The 12,984-nt window shown below is 46.1% G+C and overlaps 1 protein-coding gene across 2 annotated transcripts in view; it reads left to right on the top strand.

The window, feature by feature from the left end:
• The window catches only part of LOC142244087 (carbonic anhydrase 13-like), a 45,750-nt gene that overhangs the window by 20,269 nt on the left and 12,497 nt on the right, over positions 1-12,984 (top strand). For both annotated transcript variants that reach the window (XM_075316283.1, XM_075316282.1), the window contains exon 3: positions 12,860-12,978. In XM_075316283.1, the coding sequence (XP_075172398.1) occupies positions 12,860-12,978 (119 nt within the window). The remainder of the gene's footprint in view (positions 1-12,859; positions 12,979-12,984) is intronic.

Raw genomic sequence — 12,984 nt, 5'->3', positions numbered from 1 at the left:
GAAAAAATGGAGAAAAAGTGGAGAAAAAGTGGAGAAAAAGTGGAGAAAAAATGTAGAAAAAGTCGAGAAAAAATGGAGAAAAGGTGGAGAAAAGGTGGAGAAGAAGTGGAGAAGTGGAGAAAAAGTGGAGAAAAAGTGGAGAAAAAATGGAGAAAAAGTGGAGAAAAAGTGGAGAAAAAGTGGAGAAAAAAATGGAGAAAAAGTGGAGAAAAAGTGGAGAAAAAATGTAGAAAAAGTGGAGAAAAAATGGTGAAAAAGTGGAGAAAAAATGTAGAAAAAGTGGAGAAAAAGTGGAGAAAAGGTGGAGAAAAAGTGGAGAAAAAGTGGAGAAAAAGTGGAGAAAAAATGTAGAAAAAGTGGAGAAAAAGTGGAGAAAAGGTGGAGAAAAAGTGGAGAAGAAGTGGAGAAGAAGTGGAGAAAAAGTGGAGAAAAAGTAAAGAAAAAGTGGAGAAAAAGTGGAGAAAAAATGTAGAAAATGTGGAGAAAAAATGGAGAAAAGGTGGAGAAAAAGTGGAGAAGAAGTGGAGGGCACTCCACGCTGTTATTTTAAATTAAATAAATAATTTAAAAAACAAACACGTAGGGGTCCCCCCAAAATTGGATCACCAGCCAAGGTAAAGCAGACAGCTGAGGTCTGATATTCTCAGACTAGGGAGGTCCATGGTTATTGGACTCTCCCCAGCCTAAAAATAGCAGGCCGCAGCCGCCCCAGAAGTGGCGCATCCATTAGATGCGCCAATCCTGGTGCTTCGCCCCAGCTCATCCCGCGCCCTGGTGTGGTGGCAAACGGGGTAATATATAGGGTTAATACCAGATGTGTAATGTCACCTGGCATCAAGCCCTGGGGTTGGTGAGGTCAGGCGTCTATCAGATACCCGACATCACCAACCCAGTCAGTAATAAAAAAAAATAGACGACAAACACATTTTTATTTGAAAAAACACTCCCCAACACATTCCCTCTTTAACCAATTTATTAGAAAGAAAAACAAATCCAGGTCTGGTGTAATCCAAGGGGTTGCCATGACGATCCACACTGTCCCAGTCAATGAAGAGCAGAATGTTCCCCATTGGCTGGGAGAGCAATGCAGTGACCTGAGCTAACATCAATGGGTCAGCCCAGGTCACTGCAGGGGATGACAAGTGCTGCTGTCAGCGAGGTACATTACTTGCGCTGATCTCCAGCACACTGACAGCACCTGTCACTGAGTTCAATGACCGCCGCCTTCACAGCCAAGTATCGCGAGAGGCACGTGACGTCACCGCTAGTCAGTCTCGGGTCGGAAGCGAGAGAAGGTGATGTGACAAGCGGCGGCCATGGAGGACAGTGACAACGCTGAGGTCGGGACTTCATCACCGCAGGTAAGCCGAGCGGGACCATGTGTGCAGAGTGTGTGTGTGTGTGTGTGTGTGTGTGTGTGTGTATACGTGTGTACATGCCGCGGGCAGGAGGGGGCGGAGCGAGCTGAGCGGGGAAGTGTCAGCTTCCTGCACGTAACTAGGATAAACATCGGGTTACTAACCAAAGCGCTTTGGTTGGATACCCGATGTTTATCTTGGTTACCAGCTTCTGGCAGGCTGCCAGCGATGGCTCCTGCACACTGTAGCTGTAAAAAGCCCTGCTTTTTGCTGCTAGAACCGTTCTCGAACGTAGCTAGAACTATCGAGCTTTAGCAAAAAGCTCGAGTTCTAGTTCGATCTAGAACAGCCCCCAAAGTCACTCGAGCCTCGAACTGGAGAACCTCGAACCGCGAACCGCGCTCAACTCTAATCATGAGGTGTCATGGGATAACCTGGGACCAGGGCCCCTACACTGGCCCTCAGGCTAGGGGCCCTAACTGTCCAGTATACCAGAAAATGAATGGTGACGATGTCTAGGCTGCCTTACGTGCCCTACTCATGAACAGCCATGGTCTAATACCCCCTCTCCCTCACCGTAGGGGAGGGCCAGAACAGGAGTGCTTGAACCCGCAGATAAGGAAAAAGTGGGGAAACTAAAACTCAATCATACAGAACGCTCATCCAAAGGTATAAGACAAACAGTGATAAGGAAAAAAATAGTAGCAGGGAGGAAACAACGATACGACAGGATAACTCCACAACAACTCCACACACAAAGCAATACAATCACCAGCTGGACTGGTACTGATACAACAGCACATGGACCGGTGAAACTAAAGCTACAGTCAGCATAGGAAGACAGGTTCCTCCATTTCAAAAAGGTTGAGAATAACTGTGATAGGTCTCCCTCAACATATGAGCCAGGAGGATAGCACAAATTAACTTCTGCAATCTGATCACTAATGAAAACACAGTTGGTCAACACTCGAGCCTGTCTGTGTAACTCAGAAGCAACAATGGAGCTATAGTGAGGAGTATCAGATTCTACAGTGTGAAGCGTGTCAGATGCCACCATGAAACGCGGTGAGTTTAGAGCCAAACACCATGTGACACAGGAGAGTAAAGGCTTTGGTTTGGCTTTGGTCATGAGTATATTTGAAGCAAAAATTAATATAATACCCTGTCTTATTTTCGGGGAAACACATTATTTATGTTGATCTGCAAGGGAGCTCTAAATAAAAAAAAAAGTTGGACTTTGGATAAGCACATAACTAATTTCAATATATGATTTTTTTTTTTAAATATCTCTTCTCTGCTTCTATAGAGTCCAGAAACACAGGACAATAATAAATGTGATTGAAGTTATCGTGTGCTGATTAGTTCAAGATAATTTTCAGTACAAGTTTTTATCAGAGTGTTCTTGGCATTCAAAATAAATTATATTAAATAATCAACCAGCTCTCCAATATTTTTTATGCACCGCCACAACTAAATCAGCCTTTGATTCTGAGCGGTTTTGATGTTTAGCATTCTTGATAATCATCTACGAACATCATAAAAATGTCATAAAACCAGCTCCTGCATGCCAGCAGAAATTCTCTGTCTGTCACTAAGAGCCCCTGACTTTTGACCATAACATTTTCTTCTCTTTCACTATCAATCAATAACTTTGATCCCTATCTGCACATGTTTATAAGTAATATAAGGTCAAGAAAAAAAATGATGTACAGAAAACACTGAATTTTAACAAGTTGACCTGATATTTTTTGAGCTAAAACTAGCAAATCACTGGTTTTCATACATTTTCTTTTTAGAGTTGTCTGTTATACACATCACCTTATACAGTATATGTTCTAGTTCAGATCTGAGTACTACAAAAGGGCTGGAACGGGCCAAGATGCCACACACTGGAGCCGCCCTCCTCGCCTTCGTACAGCATCTTGATATCACTGGTATCTGCCTAGCGATATCTGCTATTTGCTACACTTGGTGCAACATGAGACCCCATCGCAGTCCCCTGTAGCTGCAAGAAATATGTCATCAAACCTTAAATATTTCTTAGCCAGAACAATTTCCATCAAAAAAATTAAGAACATTATTGATTTATTATCTAATGTGTGACTGAGACACAATCTGTTTCTCTCACATTGTATTGCTTCCATCTGGGGTATATTGATGTACAAACTTTTAATAAATACATCTAACTTAGTGTTTAACAAAAGGTGTAAAAAAAAGAGTCATCATACACAGAGAGTGCCTGTAACAATGGATCAAAACTAGACACAAGTCGGCGTCGGGGAGTGGTTGGATGGAGAATTATTAATTTTTGGAAGCAGATACAATATGTGTACTATCTGACACTTTACCATAAGGCATTTGTGAACACTTTCAGAAATCATCCCATTTAAAAACACAATCTTCTGCACACATTTTTATCAGACAATTGTGACAAAGCTTCACAGACATAGGCAGTGCTTTCTATAAACCATTTTTGTTAAAAATATCCAGTGATAAGCTAATTATAGGCTTTCCCATTGCTGTGACCCCAAATGATTAATTGTATACAGACAATTTTTAACATCTGGTCTCTGATTAAAAAAGAAAAATATTCCGAATCAGGGATAAATAGAAGTACTTTAAAGGGGTTGTTTCATTTTCTTTATGCTTTTTTTATGGACACTCATTGTTCTACATGGGATGTATAAAAAACATTAGCACATTTTCAAATAAGTTATTTTGCAAGATTGCACCATTTTAGATACATTTGAGCAATGAACATATTGGTTATAAAAGTAGACATAACCATGGAGAATGTATCTGTATTACTTCATAGGTAATAGCGGATTCTCCTGTATCCACATCTAAGACTAGTCAGTGTGTGTGTGTGTGTGTGTGTGTGTGTGTGTGTGTGTGTGTGTGTGTGTGTGTGTGCAAAAACACCTGTACTTAAAACTAAAGCAACCTATACTGTAACAACCGGTGATAAAACTCTTAATTTTACAAGATCTATTTTGGTTATAAGTTTGTTAGATGAGAAAACAAAATACCACGAGAAATAATGTTCTGCTTGCTTCTCAATTGTAGAGGGAAGTCAGCAGAGTTTCCACTGATTCTAGAAGGAATAGACAAAAATATTAGGCAACAGAAGACAATGAGTTTCCAATGGAAGTTGGCAAAATATACAAAGCAAGTGTGAGTGAAATTACACTCCTTCTATGCCTCTTGAACTCCAAATTAATAAGACTTGTTTTATGAGCGCTCGGTAAATCAAAACAGCACACATGCTAAGTATGGTGTACTCCACATAATTTTCCTTTATTAGTACATGTGACCAGTTTATATAAGGTCACAACGGAAAGTCCCCCCCTGAACTATAAACCAATAAGAGCAGTAGGGGCGCGAACAAAAATGTGAAACTTCCCCACCCATCAGTGTTAGTTGAACCCTATGACCTCATTCGTTATAAGACAAGATGGACACAATGAGAACAAAATGGACTGTATTCTCTTACATAAGCAACAAATGTAGCATTGGAAAACATAACTTGTTACACTCCTGATAATGCATGAATGAACGTATTCATAAAAACTACAAAGAAAGTCCCCATAATGAATGTTTTGGGTAATCTGTGATAGTTTAGCGTGTCTTGCTTTTTCATGAACCTATAACACTAGTCAACAGCAAAATTGGTTCAGACATGAAAACAGTTGGACTGAACTAATTTTGGGGGGCTGAAAATGAAAATGATGCTTAAATTTTGAAATTGGCTCTAATTTTTATGATACAGGGTGTGCATCAATATTTCTCACAGCCTTTGATACAACGCTAGGCAAGGAATACATTGTCAGCCTTGCGTCATCAGTTGCGTCATCACTGACTAATGGATTGCTTCATCAATATTGCATCATCTCGAAATGACGAATGAATTGAGTCATCAGTATTTCATCATCTCTAAATGACCAATGGTAGATGCCGAAGAAAGAAAGATGTAATCCTAATTAAACTTGCATCACACAACTCTATAAAAGGCGCATGTTCTCCCTCTTTATCAGTCACGCATCATTTTCAGCGGTCGACTGATATCATTCAGCTTTTCAATGATGCCTCGGACTTGCATTATTAAAGCAGATAATTTCTGCTATTTCTGTGGTGAGGTGACTTTTGAGTCACAAAAGCAAAACTTGACTAATATGGTTAAGAAAGCCTACAACCTGCATTTTGGTTGCAAAATAGGAGATCAGAACAAGGATCAGGATCAGTGTCTCTGTGGTGATTTAAAGGTGGTTGCCACTCGTGCTTGGTCTCCAGGATGGTTACACAAAGTACTGTTGTTTCCTTTGTGAATGGGACAATCGAGCATGACAAGAACACTACAAGAACAGAGACTGGCCCCTCAGAAATGCACTGCAGCCGGGGACTCAAAATAATCTTCATCCAGCACTTGTCAAACCACAGAAAATTCTGTTACCTCCATTGCATATCAAGTTGGGTCTCATGAAGAACTTTGTAAAGGCAATGAACAAAAATGCAGATGTGACGCCCCTGGACTATCAGGTCGTCACAGGGTATTGCACAATTTTCCTTTCCGTGCAGTATCCATCTCCTCCTTGGTTGCAGGTGCCACCCAATGATGTTGCAAACACCAGCATGCAAATCTCAGTCACACACACACCAGTGGGTAGGTCCAGTGGAGAAAGGGCCGCCCACCTAAGAGTCAGGGAGACTGGTAGGAGGTGACTGGGCAGTCGATGGCAGGGGAGCAAGGAGAGTAGTAGCTCTCAAGTAGCTCTCAGGGGGAGAGTAGGCTGGGGAGTTTAAGCTCCAAGGACAGCGAGCAGCAGCCCTCATGGTGTGAAGGGTTGAGGGATAGAAGCTCCCGAAAGGTTGGACTAGACTGGAACACAGCAGAGCAATATCATTGGGAACGGTCCCCTGGACGGGCTCCCCTTCTGAGCGGCAGTGGTACTGCAGGACTTTTGGTTTAACTACAGACTGTGTGTTTACTAGCCTTCCAAGCAACACCAACCTCATCCAACACCACGACTACCAACTGTGAGTTCCCTGCTCCCTGCCTCCCAAACCTACATCCCATGGCTTCCCCTATCACCATCACCAAGTCCCGGGGCATCCCCCCTACCTGTGGAGGGTCCCAACACCTGGCTGCCCCACTCCATCGCCCCCGGGTACTCCCAACTGCAGCGGTGGTACTCTACCTTACCAAACACCACGGGTGGCATCACGAACTCTAGATACAATCCCCTGTAAATACCCCCCTTCATTTGAGTGGCTGCACGACCCCCGGGTCCGAACGCCTCTCGAGCCACCGCGGATCCGGATCCGAGCAGCCAGATCCGGATCCAAGGTTGAGTGAAGCAAAGATAAGGGAAGGATTCTTCTTTGGTCCTCAGATTCGTGTGCTTCTGCAAGATGAGGAGTTTCACCGTTTATTACTGCGTGGTAAGGAAAAGGTTGCATGGGTAGCTGTCCAGTTAGTGGTAATAAATTTCCTTGGAAACACCAAGTCAGACAACTATAAAGAGCTGGTGGAAAATCTTCAGGCAAATCATAATCTTGGCTGCAACATGTCATTAACCCCTTCAGCCCCAAGCCTATTTTGACCCTAAAGACCAGGCCATGTTTTGCAATTCTGACCAGTGTCACTTTATGAGGTTATAACTCTGGAACGCTTCAGCGGATCCAGGTGATTCTGAGACTGTTTTTTCGTGACATATTGGGCTTCATGTTAGTGGTAAATTTAGGCCGATATTTTTTGCGTTTCTTTGTGAAAAAAACGGAAGTTTTGCGAAAATTTTGAAAATGTTGTAATTTTCAAACTTTGAATTTTTATGCTCTAAAACCAACGAGACATATGACACAAAATAATTAATAAATAACATTTCCCACAAGTCTACTTTACATCAGAACAATTTTGGGAAAAAAAAAAAAATTAAGGAAGTTATAGGGGTTCAAAGTTTATGAGCAATTTCTCATTTTTACAACAAAATTTACAAAGCCACTTTTTTTAGGGACCACATCACATTTGAAGCGATTTTGAAAGGTCTACATGATACAAAACACCCAAAAGTGACAGCATTCCAAAAACGGCACCCCTCAGGCTACTCAAAACCACATTCAAGAAGGTTATTAACCCTTCAGGTGCTTCACAGTAACTAAAGCAATGTGGAAGCAAAAAATGAACATTTTACTTTTTGCAACAAAAATGTTAATTTAGCCTCAAATATTGCATATTCACAAGGGTAGCAGGATTAAATGAACCCCCAAAATTTGTTGGGAAATTTCTACTGAGCACGCAGATACCTCATATGTGGCGAAAAACCACTGTTTGGGTGCACGGCAGGACTCGGAAGGGAAGGAGCGCCATTTGACTTTTTTGAACAGAAAATTAGCTGGAATCGTTAGCCGCACCATGTTGCGTTTGGAGAGCCGCTGAGGTGCCGAAACAGTGGAGCTCCCCCACATGTAACCCCATTTTGGAAACTAGACCCCTCATGGAATTTATCTAGATGTTTATTGAGCACTTTGAGCCTCTGGGGGCTTCACAAAAGTTAATAGAGTTGAGCCGTGAAAATAAAAATAAAATTTTTTACCACAAAATTGTTACTTCAACCAGGTAGCTTTTTTTTTCACAAGGGTATCAGGAAAAATTGCACCATAAAATGTATTGTGCAATTTCTCCTGAGTACACAGACACCTCATATGTGGTGGAAATAAAATGTTTGGGCGCACAGCAGGGCTCGGAAGGCAAGGAGCGTCATTTGACGTTTCAAACGCAAAATTGTCTGGGATAATTAGCGTATTCCATGTTGCGTTTGGAGACCCCCTGAGGTGCCTAAACAGTGGAGCTCCCCCACATGTGACTCCATTTTGGAAACTAGACCCCTCATGGAATTTATCTAGATGTTTATTGAGCACTTTGAGCCTCTGGGGGTTTCACAAAAGTTAATAGAGTTGAGCCGTGAAAATAAAAAAAAAAAATTTTACCACAAAATTGTTACTTCAAAGAGGTAGCTTTTTTTTTCACAAGGGTATCAGGAAAAATTGCACCATAAAATGTATTGTGCAATTTCTCCTGAGTACACAAACACCTCATATGTGGTGGAAATAAAATGTTTGGGTGCACAGCAGGGCTCGGAAGGCAAGGAGCGTCATTTGACGTTTCAAACGCAAAATTGTCTGGGATAATTAGCGTATTCCATGTTGCGTTTGGAGACCCCCTGAGGTGCCGAAACAGTGGAGCTCCCCCACATGTGACCCCATTTTGGAAACTAGACCCCTCATGGAATTTATCTAGATGTTTATTGAGCACTTTGAGCCTCTGGGGGTTTCACAAAAGTTAATAGAGTTGAGCCGTGAAAATAAAAAAAAATTTTTTTACCACAAAATTGTTACTTCAACCAGGTAGCTTTTTTTTCACAAGGGTATCAGGAAAAATTGCACCATAAAATGTATTGTGCAATTTCTCCTGAGTACACAGACACCTCATATGTGGTGGAAATGTTTGGGCGCACAGCAGGGCTCGGAAGGCAAGGAGCGTCATTTGACGTTTCAAACGCAAAATTGTCTGGGATAATTAGCGTATTCCATGTTGCGTTTGGAGACCCCCTGAGGTGCCGAAACAGTGGAGCTCCCCCACATGTGACCCCATTTTGGAAACTAGACCCCCATGGCATAGAAAAAAAAGCCAGCGGCAGATGGGGGGGAACGGCAGATGGGGCGGCGGCAGATGGGGGGGCAGCGGCATATAAAGGGAGCATCTGTGATTGTGAGACGGCGGCTGGGATAGGGTGGGGGCAGATGGGAGAGGGCGCAGTGGATGCAGGAGCAGCAGAGGATGGGGGGGAGGGGGGATGGGGGGATGGGTGGGAAGGGGAGTGGGAGGTGAGATTGGGGATAGTTACCCTACAGGATGGATCTAGGCAGCTGGATCACAGGAGATGAAGGAGGCAGCAGATCGGGGAGGGTGAGAGGTGGGGGAGGGAGCGCAGCGCAGATCACGAAGGAGACAGGTGAGCAGAGCACAGATCACGGGGGTGAGAGGTGAGGGAGAGCGGACAGCAGATCACGGGGGTGACAGGTGAGGGAGCACAGATCACGGGGGTGACAGGGGAGGGAGCGCACATCACGGGGGTGACAGGTGAGGGAGCACAGATCACGGGGGTAACAGGTGAGGGAGCACAGATCACGGGGTGACAGGTGAGGGAGCGCACATCACGGGGGTGACAGGTGAGGGAGCACAGATCACGGGGTGACTGGTGAGGGAGCGCACATCACGGGGTGACAGGGGAGGGAGCGCAGATCACGGGGGTGACAGGTGAGGGAGCACAGATCACGGGGTGACAGGTGAGGGAGCACAGATCACGGGGTGACAGGTGAGGGAGCGCACATCACGGGGGTGACAGGTGAGGGAGCCCACATCACGGGGGTGACAGGTGAGGGACTGCACATCACGGGGGTGACAGGTGAGGGAGCGCACATCACGGCGGTGACAGGTGAGGGAGCGCACATCACGGCGGTGACAGGGGAGGGAGCGCACATCACAGGGTGACAGGGGAGGGAGCGCACATCATGGCGGTGACAGGGGAGGGAGCGCACATCACGGCGGTGACAGGGGAGGGAGCGCACAACACGGGGGTGACAGGGGAGGGAGCGCACATCACGGGGGTGACAAGGGAGGGAGCGCACATCACGGCGGTGACAGGGGAGGGAGCGCACATCACGGCAGTGACAGGGGAGGGAGCGCACATCACGGCGGTGACAGGTGAGGGAGCGCACATCACGGGGGTGACAGGGGAGGGAGCGCACATCACGGCGGTGACAGGGGAGGGAGCGCACATCACGGCGGTGACAGGGGAGGGAGCGCACATCACGGCGGTGACAGGGAAGGGAGCGCACATCACGGCGGTGACAAGGGAGGGAGCGCACATCACGGGGGTGACAGGGGAGGGAGCGCACATCACGGGGGTGACAGGGGAGGGAGCGCACATGACGGCGGTGACAGGGGAGGGAGCGCATATCACGGCGGTGACAGGGGAGGGAGCGCACATCACGGCGGTGACAGGGGAGGGAGCGCACATCACAGGGGTGACAGGGGAGGGAGCGCACATCACGGGGGTGACAGGGGAGGGAGCGCACATCACGGCGGTGACAGGGGAGGGAGCGCACATCACGGCGGTGACAGGTGAGGGAGCGCACATCACGGGGGTGACAGGGGAGGGAGCTCACATCACGGCGGTAACAGGGGAGGGAGCGCACATCACGGCGGTGACAGGGGAGGGAGCGCACATCACGGCGGTGACAGGGGAGGGAGCGCACATCACGGGGGTGACAGGGTAGGGGGCAAGTAGCCGATCACGGGGGTGAGAGGTGGGGGGGAGCAGGCAGCACATAACAGAGGAGAGGGGGCGGGGCCGGGCAGCACATAACGGAGAGGGTGCGGGGCCAGGCAGCACATAATGGAGGAGGAAGCGGGCAGCCGATCTCGAGTGGAGGGGGCTGGCAGCACATCACGGAGGTGAGGGGACGAGCAGCCGATCATGAGGGAAAGGGGCCAGGCAGCAGATCGGGGGGGACCGGTGGCACTGTGGCAGATGGAGGGCGGCGGCGGCGGATCGGGAGGTGTGGGGGTGAGAGTGCGGGCATCAGATCGGGTGGCAGATCGCAGAGGGCAGCGGCGGATCGGGAGGTGTGGGGGTGGGGGTGCGGGCAGCAGATCGGGTGGCAGATTGCAGAGGGCAGCGGCGGATCGGGAGGTGTGGGGGTGGGGGTGCGGGCAGCAGATCGGGTGGCAGATCGCGGAGGGCAGCGGCGGATCGGGAGGTGTGGGGGTGAGGGTGCGGGCAGCAGATACGAGGGGTGGGGGTGTGGGTGGCAGATCGCGGAGGGCAGCGGCGGCGGATCGGGAGGCCGGTTTCATATAGTCAATGGCAGCGCGGCAACTTCCGGGTCCCATGCTCCGGTCCCATAACAGCATGGGACCGGAGCTTGTCGCCCTGCCATTGCACTTTGTACACTCACTGTGCTGCAGGCCAGGGAACGGGAAGTGAAGCTGATGGGGCGGTCACCGGCAACAGGTCCACTGTGATTGGAGACAGCGGTCACAAGGCCGATCTCTCCAATCAGAGTTACTGGAGTTGGGGGAGGGTGATCCAGTGAAGTCACCCAGCTCCAGCCAATGGCCAGTGCTATAGCTGCACTGGCCAGGGCTGGATTTCAATGTTTCAGTCACTTTAAGTGGCTGTAACATTACAGTGGCTGTGATTGGTTGAGCGGCGTTCGTCAGCCAATCACAGCCTCCGTAGGTCCGGGGAGGAGGCACCACCCCTCCTGAGGTCAGGTACAGGTCCCCTCCTCCCCGAATCTGCGGTTTGTGTTAACCGATCGCAGTCACCGGAGGCTCCGGTGCCGCGATTACTGCATGACGGAAAGATCCGTCCTTGGTCGTTAAGGCCCAGGGCACCATGACGGATCTTTCCGTCCATGGTCGTGAAGGGGTTAAAGATTCATCTCTTGCATTCGCATCTAGACTTCTTTGCACCAAACTGCAGAGCAGTGAGTGATGAGTGCGGTGAGCGATTTCACCAGGAAATTGCAACTATGGAAAAAAGATATCAGGGTAATTGGAACCCTTTGAAGCTTGCAGGCAAGCACCAGAGATATAATCCAATGCTTAAATACAGGAGACAAGTAAAAAGGAGCCGAGTATCCAGTGACTAAGGACATATTTTGTACTGTGCAATAACATATATTAATAGTTAAAATTATAATTGTCCAAAGTGCTTAGACATGTGAATTAATTAATTGTATAGTAGATTTAAATACACTTGAGTTTCCTCTGAATACATCTAATACAATTTGTTTGACAATACATTTTCAGTTTTATATTTGTAGAAGTAATAACTACATGTTATAATTATTTATTAATTTATGTAACAGTAAAACGCAAACTCTTCGATCTCATGGAAACTAGAGACAAATGGAAACTAGAGACAAATGACAGTTTTCCTTGTCATATTTGAATTCAGAACATCAAAATCATTAAGAAATGGCTAAATGGATTTTTGAACCAGACAACTTTTGATATTTTGTTGCCTAGTGTAATTGAAGATAATAGAATTTCTTCAATTTCGATATTAAGAATTATTGATAAAAAGGCTCTTGTGCGATTCTGTTCTCTGTTAAAATACTGTAGATCAGGGGACGCTCGGTGGTTCCAGCACATAAGCTAGGTATTTATACATTTTTAAGTGAAATAATAGAGGACCAATTCATAGTTCTAAGAAAACTTTATGGAAGAAAGCAAACATTAATAATATACGGTATATTTAATTTTACTTTAAAATCTTCCAAAGAATTATTAATGAATCTTATGACTTGGTATTAAAACGAGACTTTTATATTTAGGAATACACCATTTGTGTATGTAATAATTGACATAAAAGAATATACATTATAATGCATAGAGGAAATTTTATAATTTTGTCTCTGATTTTTCTTGATAGTTGTAAGAGGTGGACCACTGCACGGCAGCTACAGATTGCGCCAAATACATTTTCACTGGGGATCTTGTGATGAATATGGATCAGAGCATAAGGTGGATGGAAAGAATTATCCGGCAGAGGTAGAA

This window comes from Anomaloglossus baeobatrachus, chromosome 6 (assembly GCF_048569485.1).
Source record: "Anomaloglossus baeobatrachus isolate aAnoBae1 chromosome 6, aAnoBae1.hap1, whole genome shotgun sequence".
Classification (NCBI taxonomy): domain Eukaryota; kingdom Metazoa; phylum Chordata; class Amphibia; order Anura; family Aromobatidae; genus Anomaloglossus; species Anomaloglossus baeobatrachus.
The sequence above is the reverse complement of the archived record's forward strand: the minus strand, read 5'-3'. Positions and strand labels throughout refer to the sequence as shown.